Source organism: Temnothorax longispinosus, chromosome 10 (genome assembly GCF_030848805.1).
Source record: "Temnothorax longispinosus isolate EJ_2023e chromosome 10, Tlon_JGU_v1, whole genome shotgun sequence".
Lineage (NCBI taxonomy): Eukaryota > Metazoa > Arthropoda > Insecta > Hymenoptera > Formicidae > Temnothorax > Temnothorax longispinosus.
In genome coordinates this window covers 3,212,943-3,239,302 of record NC_092367.1, presented here as the reverse complement: position 1 = coordinate 3,239,302, position 26,360 = coordinate 3,212,943, and the positions used below count along the sequence as shown (strand labels likewise).

The following is a 26,360-nucleotide window of genomic DNA, read 5'->3' as shown; positions in this document are numbered from 1 at the left end:
ATTTATTTTCATATTTACTATATTTTTTTGCAACATCCTGATTCATCTATTTCTTCATCACTTTATATATCGAAATAAAAACAACTTGACTCACCGATACGATGCGCAGCAGCGGAGATGTAACTGCGTTGTAACACTATGTCGATCTGTAAAATACAAATTTGTCCAAATTATTACAACCGCCCAAAATAATTGATATTCTACAAGAATAACTTTTGCGCGAATTTAACGAAATAATTATAAACTTAGATTTAAGAGTAGAGTAATGATTCGAATTATAAATTACCTCGTGGTTGCTCCGCTGTCGCCTGTTGCCTCCCCGGGCCTGCTCCTCCTCTCAGATCCTCTCGTTTCACGTCCATGATACTCACTCTCACGCACTCCCGAAAATTACAGTTAATCACGAACTCGAGCATTAATTAACACAATACGATAATTGCACGGCGAGGTACTTATTCCGAATTGGCGATTACACACGACGCGACGCGTACTTCGGTGCATCACTACGGATAAATGACGCGAAAAATGTAGGATCGTACGAAACTATCATCAGCTCGCGACCCGTCTCGCAAATTAACGATTAACGGAATTACCGGAGTAGTGTCGGAGCTGCGTAGAATTTCAGCCTCCGAGTTCGCGCGGCACGAACGTCAAATTCATGCGTTATCGTAACGAGAAAATATAAAAAAATGTTGGATTGACCGCTTAACTAATTAAACTACGTCACGACACGTCGATCGCCCCTTTCGAAGCCCGATCTATCCCGTTGCACTCGCAACGTTTCGTGAACGGCCGACAAATTCAAAAGAGAAGGCACCTGACATCGCGCATTGACGCGCGCGACACTACGCGAGTCAATTTCTTGCCCAGTTTATCTTTTCTCTTTCTCCCTCCAACGTGAAAAAAAAAGAGGAAAGATGAACCGCGCGATGAGAAGTTCAGCTGAAAGAAACAGGCCTAATTTAACGGGCGCGATCGTCGATGGCGAATAAATAACCGAAATTCGTAATTCTACACGCGTAACGCGAGACATATTCGAGCCTGCGTAATCTATACGTTCCGCGAAGAGATGGTCATTGTTATTGCCCATAAATGTCGACGCGAAATACCGATTCAACGTTCCCATAACTTTCGATCGACGAACCAAATCGCGCGAAATGCCTCACCTCGATACGCGTGCTGATCATTCGCCGTGAGTGTCGATTCGATTTGAGAATTGCATATTTGTAGCGAACGATCGCAAGTCGTACAGTGTTTCGAGAAATAATATACATACGGAGCGGCACGCGCGCCATTTACCCATCCGCTCGAGCCTCGCCGCGCAAGTGACGACGGTACTCGGTCGGTAGCGCCGCACCCCCACTTCTCACCCCACCCCGTCGCCGCCGCGGCGACGTGGCGCGCCGTGCGCGGCGAGAAAGCAAACACCAAGGCCGCGCGCCAACGATTTATTTTCAAATCTTTACTCCGCATATACAAAATTAACTCACGCCGAATATTCGATTCCTTCGTATCATTTTTCCCTTATTTTTACTTAATTTCAATGAACAGATTACATACTCGCGTATCTCGCATCGCAATTTTCGCGCTTCAATCTTTGTGAAACTTAGTTTCATTTAACAATTAAATTAATTCTTTGCTCGATTAAAAGCATTTGAAGATTATATATATATATATATATATATAAAATCTTATTAATATATTCTATATTAATATGGGGGATATCGTGTCGAGTGTGCAGGATTCCAGTCTCCGAGTTACCGCGGCACGAACGTGAAATTCATGCTACGTGACGGAGAAATATCAAAGTGTCGGAATGACTATAAGGGCTAAATAAACTACGTCGCGACACGTCGCCCGTTTTGAAGCCGATCTGTCTCGCACTTGCGACGTTTCGTAAATGGCCGACAAATTCAAAAGGGAACGCACCTGAGATATCATCGCGACGAGAGACGCGCGATGCTACACGTATCAATTTAACAGACGCGATCGCCTGATCGCGAATAAAACTGCGAAACTCGCAATTATACACGCGTAACGCGAGACATATTTGAGCCTGCGTAATAATCTACGTTCCGCGAAGGGATGGTTATATTGCCCATGAATGTCGGCGCGAAATGGCGATTCAACGTTCCCATAACTTTCGATTGACGAACTAAATCGCACGAAATGTCTCACCTCGATACGCGTGCTGATTATTCGTGGATTAGCCGTAGGTGTCGATTCGACTCGAGAATTGCATATTCGTAGCGAATTTACGATAGCCGAACGATCGTGAATAGTGTTTCGAGGGATAAATAACGACTCACGGAGCGACACGCGCAGTTACCTGTCCGCTCGAGCCTCGCCGCGCAAATGCTGAAATGGCGGTAACCGATAGTCGGCGCCGCACCCCCACCCCCCCCCTCCCACCTCACACCTCACCGCGTCACCACGTCACCACGTCGTGCGCGGCGGGAAAACAAACATCAAGGCCGCGCGCCAACCGATTTGTTTTGAAATCTTTACTCTATATGAAATAAACGCACGCCGAATATTTTATTACTTCGTATAATTTTTCCCTTACCTAATTTCGATGAACGCATACACTCACATAACTCGTATAGCTTTTGCGCTTTGTTCTTTGTGGAACCGTGAGCTTCATCTAGATTAATTTCTTGTTCGATTAAAAGCATTTGAAGATGTAGTAAATATATTATTATTAAAATTGATATTTATTTTTTAAATTACGCTTCTATCTTAATTCTATATGTATTATGCATTCAAATTTATTTGTAAAATATTAATTCCGATATAGTATATTATGACGCGATGCAATTTTGAGACAAATATTTATTTAAATAGGAAAAGAAATACATTTTTTGGTAAGAACGGAAAGGAAAAAAAAGCGATTTAAGGATTATTATACTACTAAATTTACAGTGAATTTGGCATCAAGAAGATTTGAAAAATATATCAAGCGTACGCGCTCTTTATTTGAAATATTAATTCCAATAAAATAAGGCAACATTGTGCAACGCAATGTAATTTTAAGATTATAGATATTTTAAAAAGGGAAGAAATGCACTTTTTAAAAAAAACGGAGAGGGAAAAAAGCAATTTTAGGATTATTATACTACTAAATTTATAGTAAATTTGGCATTGAGAAGATTTAAAAAAAGTATATCAAAACTTATGTGCTTTTCTTAAGACAGTATTATAATTATCGCTCTTTATTTGAAATTTTAATTTCAATAAAATAAAGCAATATTGTACGTACAACGCCAACGTGATGTAATTTTAATGATTTAAAAAGGAATAAAAAGATATACACATATAGTTTTCGGTGGGAACAGAAAAAAAAAAAAGAAAAAATTTTAGGATCACTATATTATTATATTTATTTGACACTGAGAAGTAAACGGCGGATCAATGTACGTGGCTTTTCTTAAGAAAGTATTATAACTGTCGTTTAAATTTATCAGTATTAATCCAGTCATAGACGTCATAAGGTACTTTTTTTCAATTACAATTTAATCAAGGCTTCTCGAGAATAAACACGTAACGGTTGTTTATTACACACATACACCATTGTGTTGAGTGCTTATTAACGTCAGAACAGAAGGTATGTGCTGTCAGACGATTTTGCTGTTGATATTAGATTAGATATCCGTAGAGTATAAGATATTTACCGTAATTCAAATATCTGAAATATAACTTTAGCTATGAAAGTTGACCGATGCGTGTAACAAGAAATATGGATACGTTAGATACGTACGAGGAAATAGAGCTTATCATCTCAGTATCGCATTTGAAGAGCCCCCAGGTCATGTCTGCGATTATGTGCGAATTCAACCAGGGCGTAGTATTGACACTTGAACCTCGTACTCTGCGCATGCTGCGCGTTTAACGTGTGTTTAATTTGCCATCTCTCTCGGAAGATTTGGCCCAGATAGCTTTTGCGATATCGAATCCGCAAAAGCACTGACGTGAACGTACGAGATTCGTTGTATTTATCAAGATATCTTTGCTGACAACGTATGAGATATAAGGGGCAAGTAACTTCTGAGCAGAGATAGTGTTGCGCCAGATAGGCCCGATATAAGTGCGTGAAGAAAATCGAAGTGCGATCGTATAGAAATAATTATCACAATGAGGTATGAGAAATATTTATTAAAACATTCAAAAATGAGACAGAGAGATTTAATTTTAAAAACTAACTCATGATAGACTTTATTCGTTTAAGATCGGTATTTAATCGAATCTTATATTATATTTAAGACCGTCTTGAGTATTTACAATCTTAAGATGTTATAAATCAATCATAAGAGCCGTATCTTACGACATATAAATTTAGGACAAATATTTAATTTTACTCATTTATGAGCAATTATATAGAAATAAGAAAAATTAACACTTTCTAATCTCTTACGTCTCACAAAATCTCTTCTAGAAATTAGAAATAAAAAGATTAAATTCGATCTGTTTAGATTGTGGATATTATTGACTGCGCTTCTATTAGTTGCAATACTTGTTGCGGAAACTTCTGCAAAAAAATCGAGCAAAGATGTGGAATCAGGAGATGGTGGTCGAAAAGAAAAGAAGGCCGATGTAGAATACCGTACAAAGTAAGTAATGAAATTGATGAACATCAGAATATAATATGCTTAAAAAAATATTCATTCAAATTGTCGTCATATACATAGCACTTTTATTTATAATTTAATCTCTCTAACAAATTTAACTATCACACTTAGATAAAGTTTACAAATGCACGGATTTGGATCTAAATAAATGGATAAAAAAGTCACTATTTTTAAAACAGCTATATACTTTATTAATCAATATATATTATTTATTTTTAATTTGCAATTTTTTAATGTTGACTTCTATATTAATTAATGTACTTTTTAGGGACAAACAGTCAAAGAAAAAAGACAAATACGTAAAAGAGCAGAAAAAAAGAAAAAGTAGCTCATCAGAACAGAACGCCGAAGATCCTTCCGAAAACTATTCAGAAGTGAAAAAGTCAGAACAGAAATCGAAGAACAAGCGGAATAAACGTGAAAATGCTGAAGCGATAAATGAAGAAGGGAATATAAATACTGAAAAAAAATCGAAATACTCGAAAGATAAGATAAAGACGGAAAGTAAGAAAGATAAAAATGCCAAAAAACAATCGAAAGAATCAGAAAAACCTGTTGAAGCTTCTCAAAATTCCGAGACTCACCAAAAGTCAAAGAAAGGCTTGAAGGAAGAGAAAAATAAAAAGAAATCGAAAAATATTGACGAAGTAGAAAATGTAGAGAAAAATGCAAACGCTGATGTTAAAAGTAATAAGAAGAGGACAAAGCGCTCCAAATCGGAAAATTCTGAAAACGTTAAGGTTGATAAAAATGAAAAGAAAACTAAATACGACAAGAAAAAGAAGAAGGAAGAGGTATCCAAAAACACAAAGTCTAAAGCAATCGAGGAAGAAGTAATCGAAGCCGATGTAACAGATTCCGAGCAAGAAGAAACTGTGGACAAGACAAAGAATGATAAACAGAAACCTCAAGAAGCTTCAAAGAAAAATAAGAAAAATAAGAAGAAGCGTGAAGTACAAGAAGAAGAGCAAGCCGAGGAAGAGCAACAAAAAACAAACACTATCAAAGAGGAAGAAGACGTAAATGAAATTGAAACAAGTGAGATCGAATCTGAAGAAAATTGCTCAGCTCAAGTAAATGATGAAGAGTGTTCGGCATCAGAATAATAACGCGTTTCAATGTATTGATAATAAAAGAGTGAAAAACGATTAGATATTTACGTAAATACATAATTACAAAGGTTTTATGATAATGCGCTATATTAGGCAAATTTATTTATTTCATCTATCTATAGTAAATTATACACATAAATTGTAGGATGTCTGGCTCTAAATTTTATATTTAAAAACGTTACTTTTTGCAGTCTTGATAATGTCTCCTTTACCAGTTTATTTCCATTATGTCGATGGGATGCACTGAAAACATTATTTCATAATTATATCTTTCACCTCCCACCTGTGATGTGCGCAATTTGTGGTTCATAAAAGAATTTAAACATCCCAAAGACGAATGCTTACCAGTCGATTGTGCCATAAATGCAATAACCCATCCTGTTCCAATATTGTTTACTGTCGAAGTATATTTAACAAGAATTCGATCGGTATCAGCCTCGAGTCTTGCTGGGTCATCCTATGTAAAAATATCCTTAATTAAATACGTTTAATTATATATGTTATGTAATTTTATATCTACATTACGGAAAATATATTCAATTATATAATTTATAGAAATAAGATTTTAAAAAATATTTGAAATATATAATTTGAAGCAAAATTGAAAATAGTTTTACAAAATAAATTTTTGCCAAGAAAATTCTGTAGATAATCAGTTCTCCCAGTTGTAGAATCTATCGATGGTTTTCGAGAATATGTCGTTTTACTAAACAACTTACTCCGCCGCAATAAGTGCTGTGTAAGAGTTCTCCGCTGGGTACAACGTCGTAAATTTTGAGATTATTGCTGCTGCAGGTCTTCTTTGTGCCGATGTCGAAGACAAGAAACTGGAGAATGATCTTGAAACCTCGCGGTACGCTTACGTCCCAAGTGCACACAGTATTATTGCGATATATATTGGGATACAATGGCGAGGTGAATCTGCCTCCGTAATTGAATATACGTCCGCCGCAACCTCGACCTGCACAATTTTGATTTTAAGATATTTTACAAAACGACGGTGGTCGATCCGCGCGTACATTTCGGTTGTGATATAACTCGCGTGGTGTTGGTTTGAAGCGATGCCGCGAGATCGCAATCGGATTTTCGCGTACGGTCCCCCGCGAAAATAAACCGCAACATTTCACGTGGCATGTATCTCGAGGCGCCGCAACGTGTCGTAAATCATCGTGTCCGCGCGTTAATAATTTCTCCGCATCTGGTGGCGTGCATTAATCGAATGCAACGAGGGGAGAGGGTAAGAGGGGGATTTCTGCATGCTGCTACGAACGCTCGTACCTGCATCCGTGGTCGTGTAAATGATGTCATAACTTTGATAAGAGCTGGCGATCTCGGTCCAGGAGTGCAAAGTGAGTTTGTTGCCGCTACTGAAAATCGGGCTTGGCATCATCGTGCTGCACAGTGTCGCTATAAGCGGTCCACTTGAGTCACCCTCATGTACCTGCGAGACGCATAAATCTATTTAGCAATTTAGACTTACGACGCGTTTTACGTTACTCGAATTTTCGAAAGTAAATTGAATAATTTATGTGTTCTCTCAAATGCAATTTCTCTTTAGCAAATGTAAGGGAGATCACATACTTGTAGACCGTTGCGCGTGCACTGCTCTCCATCGTAAATGCTGAAATGATTGAAGTACAAAGAAATGGTGTGGTTTGCCGGAACGGTGATCGTGATCCAGCAACTTGTAAATCCGTTATGGAAAATTCGTCCCTGCTCGCTCGTGTAATTTCGATCGCAACTCGCTGTGCTGTATTCGAGCTTAAAGCCTCTGTGATCATTGGACAACGATCTAAATGTCACTTTGACTTCGTTGTTGTAACTGTGAAAGAATATTTAATTTGGAATAATCCTACTTTTAAAGATATAAGTAATATTGTAACGATCTGATTAAGTCAAGTTCAAATACCTATAATATTCGTGTGGTAATGCGCTGCCACAATATCTGTACGAGCCGAGAGGTAAACGGCTACCCTAAAAGATAAAATATCTTATAAATATAAATATTCATCAGTAGTAAAACGTATTGATTCTGCAGAAATCTTACCATTTCGACGCTAATCGGATGGTTTTTCACACCACTGTATATGAAGTTTGTTCCGAAGCCTTCATTTATGTATTTCTGGTTATTAGAAAGAAGATAATAGTTTAATTTTTTAATTATATGTAAAAAAATTTATTTTTAATCATTGAGAATATAATTATATATATATATATATATATATATATATATATATATATATTATATATATACACACGTATATATTCTTTTTAAAAACAATATATTATTAATAAGGCATAGGATAAGTACATTTGAATGTTCATTATCTATCAAGTACTTACGTTTTGTTCAGAAATTTCTAAATATTCGTATTCACACTTGTTAGAGTCCATCAAATCAAAATCTATAAATCGTATTCGCAGTCTATCACTAAATTCACCGGTAAATTTCAAGGTCCAGCGACATAATGTTCCAGCTAAATGCGTATTTGGATAATTCGGCGAAGTAAGTACATGATTTGTCTCGTTTACTACTCGAGTACCTAAGCCGCACAATGCTACAACAAAATCACATAAGAAAAATCACTCGTTTGTATAAAAAGAGGAACGCTAATTATGTAAAATGTCAATAAATATTCAAGAAATGTAAGAATTTTTATCTCTGTAATGTTTTAAAATCATTGAAAGTATTTAACAAAGACTCTAATAAAGAAAGAATGAATTTGTAGATATTAAAATTAAAATTTTCATAAAAGAAGAATGATGTATTCAGGTATATTTTGTTTTATATAATATAATAGCGATGTTATTGTACTGTGATGAAATAAATATAAAACTTCTTACCATCATTAGTCTCCAAAGTGCCTGTTGCACCAGCACCTTGAGAAGTGCCGTCAGAATAAAATCTAATCCACAATTTGTTTGAGGTGGATACCAGAGGAGATGGCACTGAACTCCCACAAAATTGACCAATAAGTTCGGCATAAGGTCCACCACCATCTCGAACCTAGGAATAATGAAACGCATTATATAACATTAACATAAACATATTAATTTTATTAAACTGATGCTTATTTTTCGCATCTTCTTCTTTCTTGCAACCTTATATGCGTATTAGAGTATGATACAATCTTATTATCAACATTTCTAAAAATACTTATCAAACATTGGCGCAAACTTACCTCAAGATAATCACCGCTACATTTATCACGTCGAGTGATATTATTAATTGAGTTTTTTATATCTATGCTATTGATTGTAAACATTATAGTTTTGGCCGGCGATGTAACCACAGTCCAATGGCATTCTTCAAATGGTTCATAAGTTGCCGCCTGTTGAGTTCTGAATGATTTAGATTGACTCGAAGTTAAATTGATTAATCCTCCGCAACCACTAGCTGGACTTGTCGTAAATAACACCTAAAAAAACTTATTTTTACTATTTATATGATTTTTTAATTTAATTAAAAATATATCAGCAAAGTGAGAAACAGAAGAGACAATAGATAATTATACGAAAAAGTACCGTATCCATTACTATTAAATGACAGGTGTGAATTTCATATCAATTAATGTCATGAAATAGTATTTGTTAGTACAACAGACTTTGTACCTTGGCTGTAAAACCTTCGTAGTGCCTCGAGCTGTCGGCATTAAAGTTAACGACCATAGAATTGGACTCTGATTTAAATGTTGGTAAATTACCAGTCAAGTTTCCGCAAAACAGAGCATGTCGTTTATCCTCTTGAACGAACTCACCCTCGTAAACGGCGACGTTATCGAAATAACAACTACAAATTGATAATAAAGAAGATTATTAATATTTCTAATAAAAATCCGCTATATGGATTCATCAAGAGCTCACTTGGTGGAATACTCTAGAATGAATTTCTCGAAGCGCACAAGTACACTCTTTCCTTGCGGCGCTTTAATGATCCAAGTGCAATTCATACGTCCAAAGTATTCCTCTCCATGCATCAAAGGCTTAAGTTCGCTGGGTCGTGTGATTATACCACCGCATCCTATTACAATGGTTTTATTATACTCTCTTCATTTTTTCTGTAATTGTCTTACTGCTTTTCTCAAAGTATCAAATGTTATATTTTTAACAAAACTATTTACATAATGTCTCTAATAATTATATATTATTGTTTATAAAATAATTTCTGTAATTGTCACCAATATGCAAGAAGTTTGCAAGGGACTTACTATTGAGGAAATATTTAAACTGGAAGCCACTTCGCTGCACATATTTATCTGTCGCGAAGATAATTCCTATCCGTGATAAGGATCTCAAAAGTGGTGGCTTGTTGTTGCCGCAATAACTTTCCACATCCTCTGTAAAGTACATACTTTCCGATATGACAGTGACGTTGTCAAAACGACAATCTCCTCCGCGACCTGTTAAAATTATTTCTTTTAACTTCGTACTTTTTATTGTTTCTTTATATACTTTAGTTTAAAGTTTAGAGATAATAAGATTTATCTATGTGTTGCAAACATTATCGTAGTTTCATCAAAAATCTGGCATTAGGCATTACGCTTGTATATAATGTACTGAAAATGTTCGCTTTCACGGGATCTGAAGAGGTAGCAGTGATTGTTGACATTGACGTTGACACTTACCGCGCTCAAGCTGGAAGTCAGTGAACTCGACGACAATATCGTCGTTTGGCGCGACGATAGTATAGTTACAGAAAATGCTGTTTGGATAGAGGTTTGGATACGACGGCGATTGGATGACGTTAACTTTCTCGGTCGCCTGAAATACACCTCCGCAATTCTCGCTCCAGACAGCATGGAAACCGTCCGCTTGTACTGCCTCGTTCGAATGAAAAATCACCTTCATGCGGTTCGTTGTCGAATTAAAAGGCATAGGCGTATTCCTGCCGCAAACTTTTCCGAGACTCTTCCATTCGCCATTGTCATAATTTCCTTGTTCTCTGACCCAATCAAATACCTGTACAATGCGTTCTTTAATACCATTTGTGTAATTTATAATGTTCTTTGCGTTTTTTTATGCAACATGTCGTTTCGAGAATGTTATTTATTGTAACAGCAAATACAATAAATCGCAAAACAGCTGAGAAAATTAGAGTAATGTTAATAAATGTTAAATGTTTGTCGTATAATAATAATCAGACCTGCACATAATCTTTCTCGCAATTAGAACTGGTTTCCAGGCTAAACCGATCGACGAAGATTAAACCTATGTGATAGCCATTGTCACCTATTATTTCCCAAGTACACTCGCCGTTATTTGGATACTGTTTAGGAAATCTGAAATTGCGAAAATATTATTAAATATTATTTCTTAAAAACTGCTAGAATCTCTGTTATCACAATCTCTGTTATCTTAAGAAAATAGCAATTACGCCGGAGATGCGATTTCGCGGCTGCGACCGTGTAAGGATCCACCGCAGCCTGCGGTGGCAATTACTACATCAAATTCGAAACTGCCAGAACCCTCAGACGCAAAATATTCTACCCATAGCTGATTCGATATACTGTTAATATTATATTTTTCAAGTTCAGTTGTGGCATGGATGCAGTGCTTTGCGATCTGCGGTGCCGTTGGTCCGCCATTCCTGATTGTAAATATATGTAGATTAAATCAATTACATGATATATGTAGATTAAATCAAAGATTATTTGATAGATAATATGAAACATCTTACCTGATAATGAGATAATTCCTGTCACAGTTACTTTCAAGTTCAAGTTTGGTAAAAGTGAGCTTGATCGTTTCTTCTTCAGGATAATCTACATGCCAAACACAGTTTATCGGATAGGAAATGTTTGTAGGTGATCTGATGGTGTGTCTTGGACCTCGTAATATACCACCACAAGCCTGCCATTGATATTGTAAAGTGAAATCCATACGTCTTCCATAAGTACCGTTCATTATCTAAAAGTTAAAACATTAAAATTGTTTTATTTCACACTTAATACTAGATGCAAATAATTTTAATTTACGTTTACGTAAAAATTCTTGAAACTGTTGTATGTATAAACGACAAGATGAATATTTAAGATATATTACCGTTAATTCGTTGAGTAATTTCGGGCTTCTCAAATATCTCGGTTCTGTTATATTTCCACATAACATTCCAATATCTACGCAATATTTTACATTAATATCTTTACTCATGATAAAATATTATTTAATTTTTATGCATTGCTCTTAATAGTTGCTATTAATAAGCGAGAATAAAAAATTACATTAGTGTTTATTATTTTACCCTGAACTTCAATATATTGAGGATAGATGCAATTTCTTCTAATAATACTGCTTCGCTCAGGTCCGCCCAAAAGACCAATGACTTTCATTGTCATTGTCAAGCGGCTGTCCCCGACGGGAGAGATCATATTTTCGGGTGGTAGCAATTTCCAGTGGCAAACATATGAAGATTGATTAAAAGGCGGAATTGTAGGACCTGTTATATTGCCTTGAACTTCTCTCAGAGTTCCACCACAAGCTATGAATCGACAGGAATTAGTAGATGGTTAAAGTTTCTTTTACGTTTTGCGTATGTTTAGTTATATACATTGAATATAATATAAAAAAAAATTGTTAATGTACTGTTATAAAATACACGATGGATTCATTATTATCAATAGCAGTTTTCGAAACTTACGAGCCGGAGCCTCAGCCGTGTATCGAAGTTTGAAACCCCGATGTCCGGCAGAGGACCAATAGCCAATAATCATAGTATTACTGGAACTTCTTATCTCCTCCATACTAGTAGCGCCTTGTCCTAAGACTTTGATTTTCGATTTAAAGCGGAAATCGTTATAGAACTGCAAAGAAGAACAATTTTAGCGTGTGTCCTTTCGCCAAAATAATATTTTTTATATCTCATTGAAGTTATATTACTCACCGAAAGTGCATACCCCACGTGAGTAGGTCCAGGCCCACTAACAACGTCTATATCCAAAATATTCACCACAACTTGATAACCCACCGGTAACTCGATTCGCCAATCGCAATATCTACGATATTTTAATATTTAGATGAAGATTACGCAAATATCGCTTCAATTTTAAATGTATAAGAGATGTATGCACATTAATTTAAATAATTAGTCATATTTATAATTTTGTTATTCATCAAAAAGTTATTCATCACAATTAATAACTTTATATTAAATATATTATTTAATTAAAAATACATTATTATTTTTTATTTAACACACACACAACATTCAACAAATAAAATATTCGACTAATTGCTTAAAAGATAAGAGTTTTGTTTTCTAACAAAAATGTACCTTGCTCTTGTCCGTGGATTAGGATATCCGGGTGATTTAATTATTCCATTCAGTGCGGTTAATGAACCACCACACGCTACAAACAAATAATATATGATGATGAATGTTTATATAAAATTTGAAATTGTACAAATAACATATAAAATGAAATTTATAATGTGCAATAAGACATACTATATATTTAAACACGGTTTGTTTTACTAACTTTCTTGACTAGCGGTAAAGTTTAGACTGAAGCCGTGGTAAGTGACAAAGTCTCTGTTATCACTCTCGAAGTTCACATACGCTTTGTTTGTCGATGTCTCGATTACATCCGGTTTTTGAAGACCGCAATAAGTACCAATTATTGAAACTATTGAAAAATGTTTTTATTCATTATGAATTATTTTATGATAATAAAAAAGCTTAAATCAGAATTTATATAATGAGCCGTTACAGTGATTACTTACTAGTGTCATTTTCTATAAGTTTTTCTCCAATGTTAACGTAATCGGTTGAGCATCCTCGAAAGCCAGGAAGATTTATGTCACGAAATTGTAATTTCAAGGTATGATCTGTCGGCGCTACTATTAACCACGAGCAGCTTTGGTTTTGAGGATATGGATTCGGATAATTCGGAGATTCAATGACGCCTGTGGTAGTGCGCAAAATTCCGCCACAAACCTCTATAGAAACATTATACAGTTATATAATTTTATCACTTTTTCTATTTTTAATATAAAGATGTCATATATAGTAAACATCTTTATGTTGTTTAATTTAAAAGAGAATTATTTGTAACTGTTTTAATATTATAATAAAATACGATTAAACTTATAAAATACATTTATTTAATGCTTACCTCCTGAAACAATTACAGCTTTGAAACCATTCTTAGGTTCTGGTACATCCGTATAGAAATGGATATATACCATGTTGCCAATAGTACTCATACTACTGGGTGCTACGTCTTTACAGAATTTTCCCATAAGTTGCGAGCTGTCGGTTCCACCATCCCTTATTTCAACGTATTCTCTGTCGCAACTAAAAAGGTATTGTTACGTTAGAAACATTATCTTCAGTAAATCAAAGTATTTAAAATATTTTCTAAAAATTTGCTTCATTTTTCTGCAATAATCATATCTCACTTCTCGGAATTACTCAAATCAAATCTATCCAAGAAATGGATAGTGAGCTTTTCACCAGCTGGAGCAGTAGCTTTCCAAATACATTCGGCATAAGTTGGAGGGATGTTTGGATAGTTGGGCGATGTTATCTCCCATTTCTTCTGCTTGCTTGTCAAGACAAATTCGCCACCACAATTCATACTTGTTTCTCTAAAATATGGAAAGATATGAGATTAATCAAAAATTGAAATAAATATTTTAGTAAAATAATGTTTTATTAACGTGAAAAATATTATGCAAAGATCACCTGTAAGTAAGCCTGAAGCGAAAATGATTTCCGGTGCCAGTAGCTTTAACATAAAAACGATTTCCGGTGGTTTCTAGTTCCGCTGGTATTACTTCACCACAATACTTTCCGTTGCCTAACAGAGGCGAGAGCATTCCGTCTCCATTTTTTAACTAAAGTTATATGTATGTAAATTATTTTCTTAAATATTAAATTCTTTTTCTCTCTTTCTTTCTCTTAGATGTTTCTTGTTTATAATTATATTAATTCTAAAGTCTAATAATATAACGTATTATACTAACCATCAAGTAATTGTCGCCGCATGTATGATCGGGCATTTCTTGTATCGACATATCGGTAATCTCAACTTTGATAAATTTGCCGGGTCTCACTGTTACAGTCCACTCACATGTGAAATGCCATGTGCGAATCGCTTTCACATAAGAAGAATTATCATATTCAATTACGCCGTTGGGATCAGTTAATTGACCTCCGCACTCTATAAATCAAAGTTATAAATTCCCATTATTGAGTTTGCGGATATTTTTATCAAAATTTGATTTTATTAATAAAAATAAAAATAAGGCATCTGCAACCTCGATATACGTATGCGTTGAACCCGGTTTTATTAACGGACATATCCGTGTCGAATTTCACCGTCATCACATTGGTCCCGCTGACTAAGGACATACTGGCGTTTGCCAGGCATAATTTACTTTCCAGATGAGCATCGGTTGTCGATGTCAATGCGTATCCCGAATAAACGGAAACTGAATCCGCTACGCAATTATTAGTTTCTTCCAAATCCATGGTCATTATTCTCAATACTAAATGTGTTCCAGGTGGCGATGTGAAAACCCAATTGCAATGCAAATTGGCAGCATAGCCGGTCGGCCAACCAGGAGAACTGAAGGAATACGTGTTGTTGCGGTCACCCATTAAAGCTATTTCTTTGTTGCACTCTGACACTACAAACAAATAAAATAAATTGAAATTACTATAAGCACATATATATATATTTGCTGTTAACTTGACTTACTTATGTGTTCACTATATTTGATATATATTATCACACATTTATGTTATAGATAAACATTGTTTAATTCGAAATAAGATATATTGGCATGGCATCAAAATTAGCTCTTGTATTGACATAAAGTTAATCATTAAAAAATGCTTTATTTAAATGTACTTATTTGTAGTAACAACGAAATATTAAGTATATATAATAGAAATTTACATTTGATTTCCTTATTTCCCTGTTCAGTGTTTTTTGGTATTTGAAGCCATGTGAGATCAAACCAATTTCCCTGCCTGACAAAATCCGTTGACATCATGATGTAAACCACATTGCTGGATGACTCTACTGGATCTGGCAAAGAATAGCCGCATACTTCTAGTAAAGTTGCTGCTTCGTTATCATATCCATCATATATCTAATTAAAAATGAATAAAATGCTTAATAGTTAAAATAATACACGAACGTTTTGACTTCGTTGATTGCAAAGATATTAGGCATAAATATTAAATAATATTAATTACATATATGTTAAGTAAAATATATTTATGTTATTGAGTATATTATTATATTTATTTCTTTTAAAATGTGCTTACTATTTACATCCCCAATAAAGATACTTACTTTGATATTAGAGAAACAATGTTCGCCGATATTTTCTATCTGCAAATCTGTGAATGTGATGCGTATGAGCGAATTCATTTCAACAGTAATGCGCCATGAGAACGAAGCACTTCGCCTATACGGTAATGGATACAACGGCGAGGTAATGCGTCCTGTAAACCCATCGAGTTCGTTCCCTCCGAGGATATTATATTCAGCCTTAAAACCCTTGGCAGTACCAGAACCATCGCTCTTAAACTTGATCCACAGTTTGTTGGAGGACGTAATTTCCGCGGCATCTTTGCCGCAAGAAACACTAATGAGCTTTCCGATTCCGTTATCCTCCCGTATCTCAAGATAGTCCAGATCGCAGCTATCACTCGACTCGATATCGAACTCAGAGAATACGAGAGTAACCTTGTTACCGGGAGAAGTATTTAGTATCCAAACGCATTCTGCGTTCAGGGGATAACTATTCGGATAACTAGGCGAGGTGATTATTCCTTGTTCGGACGTATAATTTCCACCGCAAGCTGAAGAATAGAGATAAAATTAAGAACTTCCTTTAATTATCTTCTACGATTAGGCATTTTTCATATAAATATATTTAATGCACCTGTATTCAGTACGGAATACGTAGCAACGAAGTGACCTATGAATTCGTAGTGTATGGCTAAATGCAGCGTGAGCGAACTTCCGGTACTCGTAATCGGCGGTGGCGCAACATTGTTGCACCATTTTCCTAAAAGTGGTCCATCTATGCTTTCACCCTCGAATACCTGAAGGGAGAGCCAAAAACAAGGACTTAACTCAGTAGACTCCCATCGGTTCGTAACATCAATTGGATCAATCTCCATATGCGTAAAAGTAATAGTTATATGGTCGGCTGGAATAAAGAATAGAAGGGTAAAGCGATAGTTAAAAATTTAAAAATGTGAGACAAAGTTGGATTACCTGGATCTTCAGCTATTAATATCCATGTACAATTAGTGTCCCCATGTGTGTCGGAATTGCCAACCGGGGGTGTAAGAAAACCGTGGTCCTTAACAATTATACGAGCACCGCAGGCTCTACTATATTGAGCTTTGAAACCTTTGGCTGAAATTATACTATCGCTCTGCATAACTACTAGCATTTGATTACTACTCGAAAGATAGATCGGTGGTAATTGATTGCTGCAATGTATTCCCAATAACGAGTTATTTTTCGTTGGGCCATCAAAGATCTACGAAAATACAAAACAAGATTGTTAATATTTGTTATTAGAACTAATTTAAAAAATACCCAGAATTATATTTTTATGAATGGTTTGTTTAAAAAATTATAGCATACCTCAACGAAATCATCACTGCAATTCCAGCTGTTCTCAACATCAAAGTCCAAGAACGTAAGATTCACGAGATGATTGCTGTCGACTTCTAGCAGCCATTCGCAATTCTGAACGTGCGGATAATTCTGTGGATAATTAGCCGAGTGAATGATGCCCGAGATTGCTGTAAATTTACCACCGCATCCAATAGGAACGCTCCTATAGCTAGCATTAAATCCTCGATTAGAGTACGATGAGTCCGAGTGAAATTTGACGAACATTTTGTGTCCGGGACTAGTGTATGTCACTGGCTTCTCCGTGTAGCAAAGCTCGGTCAATTTTGACTCATTCACGGGTTTGTCGCCTTTATAAATTTCGACTTTGTCAAAGAAACAACCTTTGCGCTTCTCAGTGTTTATCTGAAAGACAACAGTTTCCATTTTTACATCACAATAGCGCAAGTTTCTGTTAGCATCGCTTTCGTATTAACTTCCGTATAATTGTTGCGTATACTTTTTTTAGATATACTCACGTCGTAAAATGTAAGCTCGACACTGTGCGTATAATCCACTTCGATCAGCCATTCGCAGTCAACATTCGTCGGATAAGCTGACGGATATCCAGGCGACGTGAAAGTATCATACGGTTTAGTCAAATGCCCGCCACAACCATGCACTGTCCATTCGAGCCGGAAACCATTGAAGGCAATAAAGGAGTCCGTAACAAACGTTATAAACACTTGATGTTGCATTGAATTAATTTTCTTTGGGAGATCGATACTCCCACAGAGTCGAGTCAGGTTGTTGTTGGCCTTATCACCGTCGCCTTCCATGATTTGGAGATAGTCATATGTGCACTGCTCTGTTGTTCCTTCGAGATCAAAGTGTGAGAAAGTCAGATTAATCGTGTTACCAATTGGTGCTTCGATGATCCAACTGCAGTTTGTTGAGTGCTCATATTTGTTAGGGAAATTCGGTGATTCTATCACGCCGTAGTAGCCATGTAATTTGTGTCGTTCATGAGCAGTTAAATAACACTCTGCATCATAAAAATATAAATTTTATAGTAAAATAATTCCACAATAAGTAATTAAATAAAAAATTAAAAAATAAACACTTATATATTCTCATAAAATATGACCGAAAAAATTTGTAATTTAAAAGAAAGAATGTATGGAAGGGTAAAAGTCATAGTGGTGTAAGTTAAATTTTTTTAAATTTTTTCTCGCGTGCATAGATGTAATCTATACAATATATAAATTGCATCTATCTAAATTACACCACTGTGGTTTTTACCCCTCCATATATTATTAATTAATAAAAAAATATTCAAAACCAAAAAGATCTCTACTGACTCACATATAACGCATTTTTTTAAATAATTTTAATTTATAATTTTCTAAGATAATATTAATAAATTATAATTAAATAGTATTTTGAGTTAATAACACGTATATACTTACGCGTTTCGTATTTCAAATGGAAACCGCGGCCGGAATTACTGAAGTCGCTGCGGAACCGAACGGTCATTTGATTGGATTCGGATTGAATAATCTTCGGATACGAGGTACCGCAATAACGTCTTCCATTTGTGCGATAACTAATGCCGTCATATATTTCGATAAAGTCATATCGACATTTCTCATGTTGTTCAAGATCGAGATCCACTATTACAAGTTGCACTAAACTACCCGCCGCCACAGCGATCTTCCAATAGCAATCCGCGTTCGCTGAATAAGGTTCAGGATAATTTGGAGATATAATATCCCCAGTAACTGTGGTCAGTGTACTACCACATCCTGTAAAGTTAAATATACATATAAATATAGGTAAGAGCTAGTTGAAAGAAAAGGTAATAAAACAGAATCAGAATTTTCTGTATGTTTTTACCTTCTGTGGCGCTATTCCATTGTATTTCGAAACCTGGCCATGATCTCGAAAAATCCGAAACAAATCTAATATACATTTGATTGGCTTGACTCGGTATTTCAGTGGGTATGTCTTTGCCACAGAATTTGCCAATTAACGGCGAGGACTCGTATCCACCATTCCTGAAATATGAGAAATATAAAATAGCAAATTGAAAAAGTAATAAGATAAAATTCAAGTCCATTACCTAATTTCTAAGTAATCGAATACGCAAGATGCATGTCTTTCCAATTCAAAGTGATTAACCGTAAGAATTATTCTATGTCTGTTTTGTGCTTCGATAATCCAAACGCATTCCTTCTTGTTTGGATAATGATCAGGATAATTTGGCGATTTAATAATGCCATTTTCTTTCGAATAATGACCGCCGCAGACCTTCGACATATCCATGAAAATATATGTAGCAACGAATCCATCGCTTGTAACACTCGAATCAGTGTGGAAGAGTATGGTTAGTGTACTATCCTGTGTCGTTAAGTCAGGTGGTTTAGTTGTACCGCAATACCTAAAAAGTATAGTCATAATATATTTAAACAAGAGCTGGTAAATAAAGAAAAGTTAAGTTGAAATAATTGCAGTATGAATTACAACAATAATATAATTAATGTCTTTTTGATAACTTGAATGTATTATCTTCTTATTTAAACCGCTCAAATTAAAAGAGATTAGTAACGTCATCATACGTGGCTATTATGTTTTTGTCGGACAAGGTATAGTTTTCGTAAATGTTGACGTAATCGTGGACACAATGAACATGGTATTCCAAATTAAATGACATCCAAGTGAGTTGTATTACATATCCTGGCGGTGCTTGAATAGTCCAGATACATTCCTCGTTATCCACATAAAATCCGTTTTCAAGAGGAGGCTGAATTACCCCGCTTGGTTGCTTCAGCAATCCACCACATCCTTAATAAGAATAATAATATCAATGCTTTGTTATTTTCAAAACTCTATTTTTACGCAAAAATTTAATTACTTTGTACGCAGAATAAACTCTGTCGCATTGAAAACTATAATATCAAACCTTAGATTTATATAATATAAAACGCAGCAAATTACTTACTACGATCGATGGTTGTGTAGTTCGCTTTGAAACCTCGACCATCGATGCTGTTATCGGTGGTAAACTTTATGTACATAAAATTATGCGTGGAATAGTAAGGAGTATCTGGCATGTTTTCTTCGTCGCCGCATAATTTGGCAAGATTCGTCGCATTTTCATTATCACCGTCGAAAATCTCGACGTAATCGTAGTAACAGTTCTGGTCTCTGCCTTCAATGTCCATATCTTCCATAGTTAATATGATTCCTTTGCCGGACGGTTGTATAATCTCATAAATACACGTTGTCGAATGATGATAAGGGTTCGGATAAAAGGGCGACTTGATAATTCCGGTACCCTCATGGAATTCGCCGCCGCATAAAGTTTCATACGACAATGTGAAACCTTCCGATTCGTAAGACCAATCGGATTTAAAAAGTACAACTAATTTGTTCGAATTTGACTTGATCGCTGGCGGCATATCCGAACCGCAGTATCTACCGAGTAATTGAGAATTCGTGTCAGGTCCATCATAAATCTGAAGAAGTATAAAGATTAAAATTTCCTTTCTTTCTATGAAACGTTAGAAAAATAAAAACAAAAAGATCACCTCGACAAAGTCAAACTGACAACTGGAGGAAGTTTCGATATTAAATTTCAGCCATGACGCTCGAATTCGTTCGCCTACTGGCAATTGTATCTTCCATTCACATTCCATATTTGGCAGATAAGCCGTCGAATGACCTGGTGAACTGATTAGTCCAGTGGCACTGGTATAAATTCCACCACAACCAGGTGAACCTAAATATTGTGAATTATTTAAACCGGATATCCAAAATTATAAAATTATTTCTTCTAAATAAATATATAAATAATGTAACTACACTTAAATTTTGTATAGATTAGCTGTCTCTTAATAATACCTTCAATCGTCGAGTAATGGATTTGGAAGCCAGCATCTTGCTTAGAACTATCAGAATGAAAATGAACAGTTGCTTCAGAACTCGGTGTAATCAAAGGTGGTGGACGAGTGTGATTGCAAAAAAGTCCTAAACGTTTTCCTTCTATACCAGTAATCTACAATATAATATCGAGTCAAAATTGATAACAAGTACTAAACATAGGTAATTATTTCATGATTTAGAAAATTTAATAACTTTAATATAACTTTAATAAATTTAATAAATTTAATATATTTTCTTTATAACAATGTATCTTTAAATTTTGTAACAAAAAAAATATATATAATATATAAATTCTTTATATAGCATTATAATTGACCCATGAAGTACTTACCTCCACATAGTCGTTTTGGCAATTTTGCTCGAGCATCAGCTGACCAAAATGGAATTGAATCCTTTTCGAGGCAGCGACAGTGATTCTCCAGAAACAATCTCTGTTCGGAGGATATTTTCCAGGCGAACCTGGAGACATGATGGTACCGAAATTATTTTCTAAAACACCTCCACAAACAGGATCGATGCTATTCCAATGAAAGGTAAATCCATCATGAGATATGCTGTTGTCCGAATGGAACCACAAGTAGAGAGTATTATGGGATGAGATGATTGTCCCGTTTCCGTTAGGCAATTCATGACCACAGAATCGGTTAATCAATTGAGTGCCAGTGTTTTCACCATCATGGATCTAAAAGTACATATGTGCGTTATGAAGTATAATTTTTTCTCATTTCTATCATTGTTTATATTAAAATTCTTTATATTCTAAGATTTAAGAATATAGAAATTTAAATAGCATTAAAAACTTCTACAAAGTCTTTAACATAAATCAAAGAGCATACAAGTTCTTAAAGCAAGAGATTAAGAGTCCAAGCATTCAACGCAGACAAATTTTAAAATAACTTACAGTTCTACTGCAAACATATAGTAACTTTAATTTAAAAAAAACCAACGGTAAATATTTTTTTTAATTTCCTGTTTTAATATCCAATATTAATCGCACCTGTAGAAAATCAAACTTGCAATCTGTAGACTGCTCGATATTAAAAGCCGTAAAGGTGACGTTCAGAACTTTAGAGGAGTCCGTTTTTAACACCCAGGCGCAACTCAATCCATGCTGGTAAGTACTACCGCCTATGGGAAACTGAACTGTTCCCGTGGGATTCCGTAACATACCGCCGCACGCTTGCCGTGGCGTTTCGCACCTGTTTCCTGTGAAGCTAGTCGTACACTGACATGTTGCCCGTCCGCTTAAGACAATGCAAATACCGTTATTTCGGCAAGGATTTGGCGAGCACGGATCAGTCGGTATGTTGCATGTAGCTCCTAAAAATTAATAAAAAGCATGTAGACGCAGTTATATATAAATATATTAGACGCGTAATTCTTACTACCTATTCTTAATAAATAAGTGAAGAATTCCATGAGAGTCACACAATCATTTTTTGTATAAATTTAAACTTTATAATTTATATTATTGTGCATTCGTAAAGCACGAATTAATACCACATGTTGTTATTCGTCACGCGTGAGAAGCAGAGCGTTATGATTTACACGAGTTGATTCATGAGAATCTATTTCCCCCTACCTCTCATTTTCATCCCCAACACATACCTGAGTATCCCGGGTTACATGTGCAAGTGTAGTCATTTGCACCGTATGGCACGCATGTGCCATGAACGCAGAGGTTGCTAGAACACGCTGTATTAAGTGATACATCAGATAATTGGCAGCCGTTTGGTCCCATTCCATTACCGACGTAATCCGGTGGGCAACGGCACAGCACGTAAGAACTTGTAAGCGATGGATTCTCGGTACAGGTAGCTAATGGATGGCATCCGCCGTTGTTGATGGCGCAACCACCAACAAAAATGCAACTTACGCCATCGCCGCGGTACCCTGGGGGACAAGCTCCACACGTTCTAGAACCCTTAAAGAAGTCATTGGAATGAGATAAGTTACGGTTGCAGTGAATTGTAACAATTGTTGATCTATTCGGTTATATTTCATCTATTCTATATTTATCTTAAAAATAGGCGTACTTTTTATGACGTAAACATAACAGACATCTTTTTAAGACCGTTTTGATGTTTTTTCAGACACAGTCGTAATTTTACTTCATATCATTATGTAGTATATTTACCATTGTGTTCATGCATTGTACATAAGGGGAAGTACTGCAGCCGCCGTTGTTAATAAGACACTCGTCAATGTCGGTGCAATAATAACCATTTCCGCTATAGCCGTGCGGACAAGCACCGCAAGTAAATGAGCCGCGAGTATTGAGACATGGTACCGGTGGATTTACGGAGCAGGGTGGATGGGCCGCTGCACATTCATCTACATCCTTGATGCAAGCTGGGGTTGTGCCATCGCTTTCCCATCCCTAAGAACGATAAAAGAAAAATCAGCGTTTTTGCAAGCAGCAGTTTGTATATAAGTTGATTTAGCTTGGTATAGCTTGATATAGTTTAGCCTTGATATAGTTTTAGTTGATTTACAATTAGCTTGATATAGTTTGATATAGTTTGAAGAAGAGTTTAAGATAAAAAAATTAAATAAACCAAAGAGCGTACTTGATCACAAATGCACGTATATCCAAGTGCAGAACCGCTTTTGGCGACGCATACACCGTGCTCGCCGCAAAGCGCTTCGGAATTCTCTGTATTGCAAATCGATGTTTTCTGCGTACAATGAAGACCAAACCATCCCGGCAAGCAGTCGCATCTAATATCCGAACCAATATTATTGTGTACAGACATATTCCGCACAGTATATCCGAGAAATTACATAAAGGCCACTTATTGCGAAACTCAGTAGAATTATTGAAAATAATAGAATTTTAGAATATAATTTAAAGTTATTCAAATTATTTCTTTGAAAAATCTTTTATAGCTTCCTAAATTGAATTTAAAATTGTGGTTTTTTTTTTTCATTTTTCTTAAAAAGAAGACTTGTAATTTCTGAGTCGACTGCAAATTCGTTAAAGGATCCGTAATCAAACAAAATGCCTGGTTTTGTTATTTGATATAATAGGAATTGTGTTAATATACCGGTAAGATCCAGGAGAATTACGACAAGTTGCTCCGTTTTGACATCCAAGATCCGTACCAAGAAATCTAGCGCACTCGTTAACGTCCGTCATACAATTCGGGCCCTAAAATTATCGTAATTATTTCCACGAAATACCACTCCTTTCAAATTACATCCGCATACCTCCCAATTTGATGGACAATGACATTGATAGGCATCATAGAGATCCTCACAAGTACCTCCATTTTGACAAGGGTTACTCTGACATTCGTTCTCTCGAAGTAGTGCTTGCATAGCTCTCACTGAGTCCTCTAATGCCTTAAGCTTAAAAATACATTTACATATTTTTAATTTCACCATACAGGCCATTATTCGTATATGCCATTCATTATATAGATTCGCGTATTATACATACTCGGGCGTTGATACGACGAATAGTGCTTCTGGTTATACCCGCTATTGGATTAAAAGTCTGAAAATATATTATTTAATGAATAAAGCTTCATACATTTAACTTCATATTTAATTAATTTTTTTCATTCTGACGCAACACGATTCATATAACTTTCATCGCTGGTTAAAATGCTAAATTATAAACTGCGGTAAGAAATAAATTAATATTGAATGATTTAATATTGTAAAAATTATTAAAATATATTTTTGCATTACTATTATACAATCTCTTTCTTATTTTCTTCTATATGAAATAATTCTTACGCTTTTTTTTTATTGGCGTACTGGTATAATTTGATACGGGGATATAGAAAAATATGTCATCGCAAGCTGTGTTGATTCAATATTGCGCATTCTTACCGGTATACGTGATCTGTTTCCTGCGCGAATCGTACTGTTCATGTCGATACTTCTCTCAAGCAGAGAGACTCTTCTCTGTAAGCCTGTAGCGCCTGTCACTATAGTCGTTAGTTGGTAAAGAGAGTTCTCCATCTCGGCTAAATATCCCATCCGCCACCTGTCGATGACCCGCGTCGCATTTTGCGCCTAAAAAATATCGAGATCTAAGCGTTTGACTAATTGTGTCTAAATTATGCTGGACGTATAAATATTTATTCATTACCGCCGACGCTACGTGAAGCAGATTGATGTCATTAACGTTTATGTAACCGCCCCCCATTAGCTTCAGCGTAATGTTTCTGTCCTTCGCACTAGAGATTATGAGATGTCCATCTCGAGACTCCAAAACAGGTCTGAATTTTATACAAATTATTTATATATGAGTCTATCTACAATTGTGGAAAATTTATGGAACGTTAAGAAAATTTAATATTAAATACTATTATTCGATTATACTATTTTGAGTCATAATTTTTATGAATCATGCGTTTCTGTTAACTAATTATATTCTCAAGACACTATCGTCATCGATCATCGAGATATCATGCAAATGTATGACAGTTTTTTTCAATTTTGCTTGATATTAACTAACATTATATAAATGTAAATATGATATTGGACGCGGACAATGTTCATCATATTTTTATTAAGGAACATACCTCTCGTCCATCCATGCCGCGCATAAACCGAGATATAATAACAGGAACCACTTCGATGCAAAAGCCATGCCAACAGCAGTTTGAAATTCAGTAAACCAAATATTATTCTGTTATACCTTGTCGGATTCGCGCGGAACTTTCATCGAAAAGACAGGTCGTGACAGACTGATCCGTGAGATCGGCATTGCGGGCGTCTGCATCTCTGGATGGGCGTATTTGAGAGATTTATCGAAATCCACCCAGTATCGGTTTACAGCCGTTATAAATTACACATACTGAAAAGAGAGATACAATATAAAAAGTTTTGTGGCATTCAATGAACATTTATGATATATAAAATTATTTATTGTTTACCATGTAACAGAGTATGTATTTGTCTAAAGGACCCCGCAACGGTCACGGGGGGTTTTGGCTCCCAGTCTTTATTGGAAATTATTCTTTTTTATTAAATTTTCAGCATGCGTATTAATCACTCAAGTTGTTCATAATCATTCATATATATTGTTTCAAAGAATATGTAATATCTCAAAAGATGTTGATTAGACAATTTTACTA

General features: G+C 35.5%; 3 protein-coding genes across 6 annotated transcripts in view; 1 reads left to right on the top strand and 2 right to left on the bottom strand.

Moving 5' to 3' along the window:
• The window catches only part of LOC139820212 (glutamate receptor ionotropic, kainate 2), a 407,847-nt gene extending 405,501 nt beyond the window's left edge, over nucleotides 1-2,346 (bottom strand). For 2 of the 4 annotated variants that reach the window (XM_071790343.1, XM_071790345.1), the window contains exons 1-2: nucleotides 287-2,340; nucleotides 95-146 (exon numbers count right to left, since the gene is read on the bottom strand). The gene's annotated coding sequence lies outside the window, so the exon portion shown is untranslated. Of the gene's footprint in view, nucleotides 1-94; nucleotides 147-286 lie in introns of all 4 variants that reach the window. The other 2 variants (XM_071790344.1, XM_071790339.1) reach the window with 2 other exon arrangements.
• Nucleotides 2,347-3,921: 1,575 nt separating this feature from the next.
• Nucleotides 3,922-5,918, top strand: LOC139820101 (uncharacterized). The gene is made up of 3 exons (XM_071790079.1): nucleotides 3,922-4,136; nucleotides 4,470-4,607; nucleotides 4,894-5,918. The coding sequence occupies exons 1-3, from the start codon at nucleotides 4,132-4,134 to the stop codon at nucleotides 5,729-5,731; spliced, it is 981 nt and encodes a 326-aa protein (XP_071646180.1). The 5' UTR covers nucleotides 3,922-4,131; the 3' UTR covers nucleotides 5,732-5,918.
• Nucleotides 5,827-25,957, bottom strand: Cubn (Cubilin). The gene is made up of 53 exons (XM_071790078.1): nucleotides 25,806-25,957; nucleotides 25,370-25,499; nucleotides 25,108-25,293; nucleotides 24,710-24,766; nucleotides 24,478-24,618; nucleotides 24,315-24,418; nucleotides 23,838-23,988; nucleotides 23,405-23,647; nucleotides 22,876-23,191; nucleotides 22,265-22,587; nucleotides 21,599-21,949; nucleotides 21,226-21,379; nucleotides 20,913-21,103; nucleotides 20,324-20,840; nucleotides 19,941-20,166; nucleotides 19,445-19,762; nucleotides 19,219-19,379; nucleotides 18,792-19,127; nucleotides 17,862-18,367; nucleotides 17,353-17,748; nucleotides 16,975-17,245; nucleotides 16,637-16,906; nucleotides 16,042-16,553; nucleotides 15,640-15,835; nucleotides 14,996-15,367; nucleotides 14,702-14,898; nucleotides 14,421-14,572; nucleotides 14,135-14,323; nucleotides 13,849-14,030; nucleotides 13,457-13,672; nucleotides 13,213-13,359; nucleotides 13,008-13,083; nucleotides 12,618-12,729; nucleotides 12,375-12,537; nucleotides 11,979-12,215; nucleotides 11,780-11,853; nucleotides 11,415-11,644; nucleotides 11,112-11,324; nucleotides 10,881-11,016; nucleotides 10,363-10,696; nucleotides 9,946-10,137; nucleotides 9,602-9,758; nucleotides 9,350-9,527; nucleotides 8,920-9,156; nucleotides 8,582-8,744; nucleotides 8,081-8,295; nucleotides 7,785-7,859; nucleotides 7,647-7,711; nucleotides 7,319-7,559; nucleotides 7,016-7,178; nucleotides 6,457-6,698; nucleotides 6,083-6,194; nucleotides 5,827-5,980 (listed from the first exon to the last, which is right to left on the bottom strand). Exons 1-53 carry the CDS (start codon nucleotides 25,871-25,873, stop codon nucleotides 5,946-5,948), a joined length of 11,229 nt encoding a protein of 3,742 aa, XP_071646179.1. The 5' UTR covers nucleotides 25,874-25,957; the 3' UTR covers nucleotides 5,827-5,945.
• Between the last annotated feature and the right edge of the window lie 403 nt (nucleotides 25,958-26,360).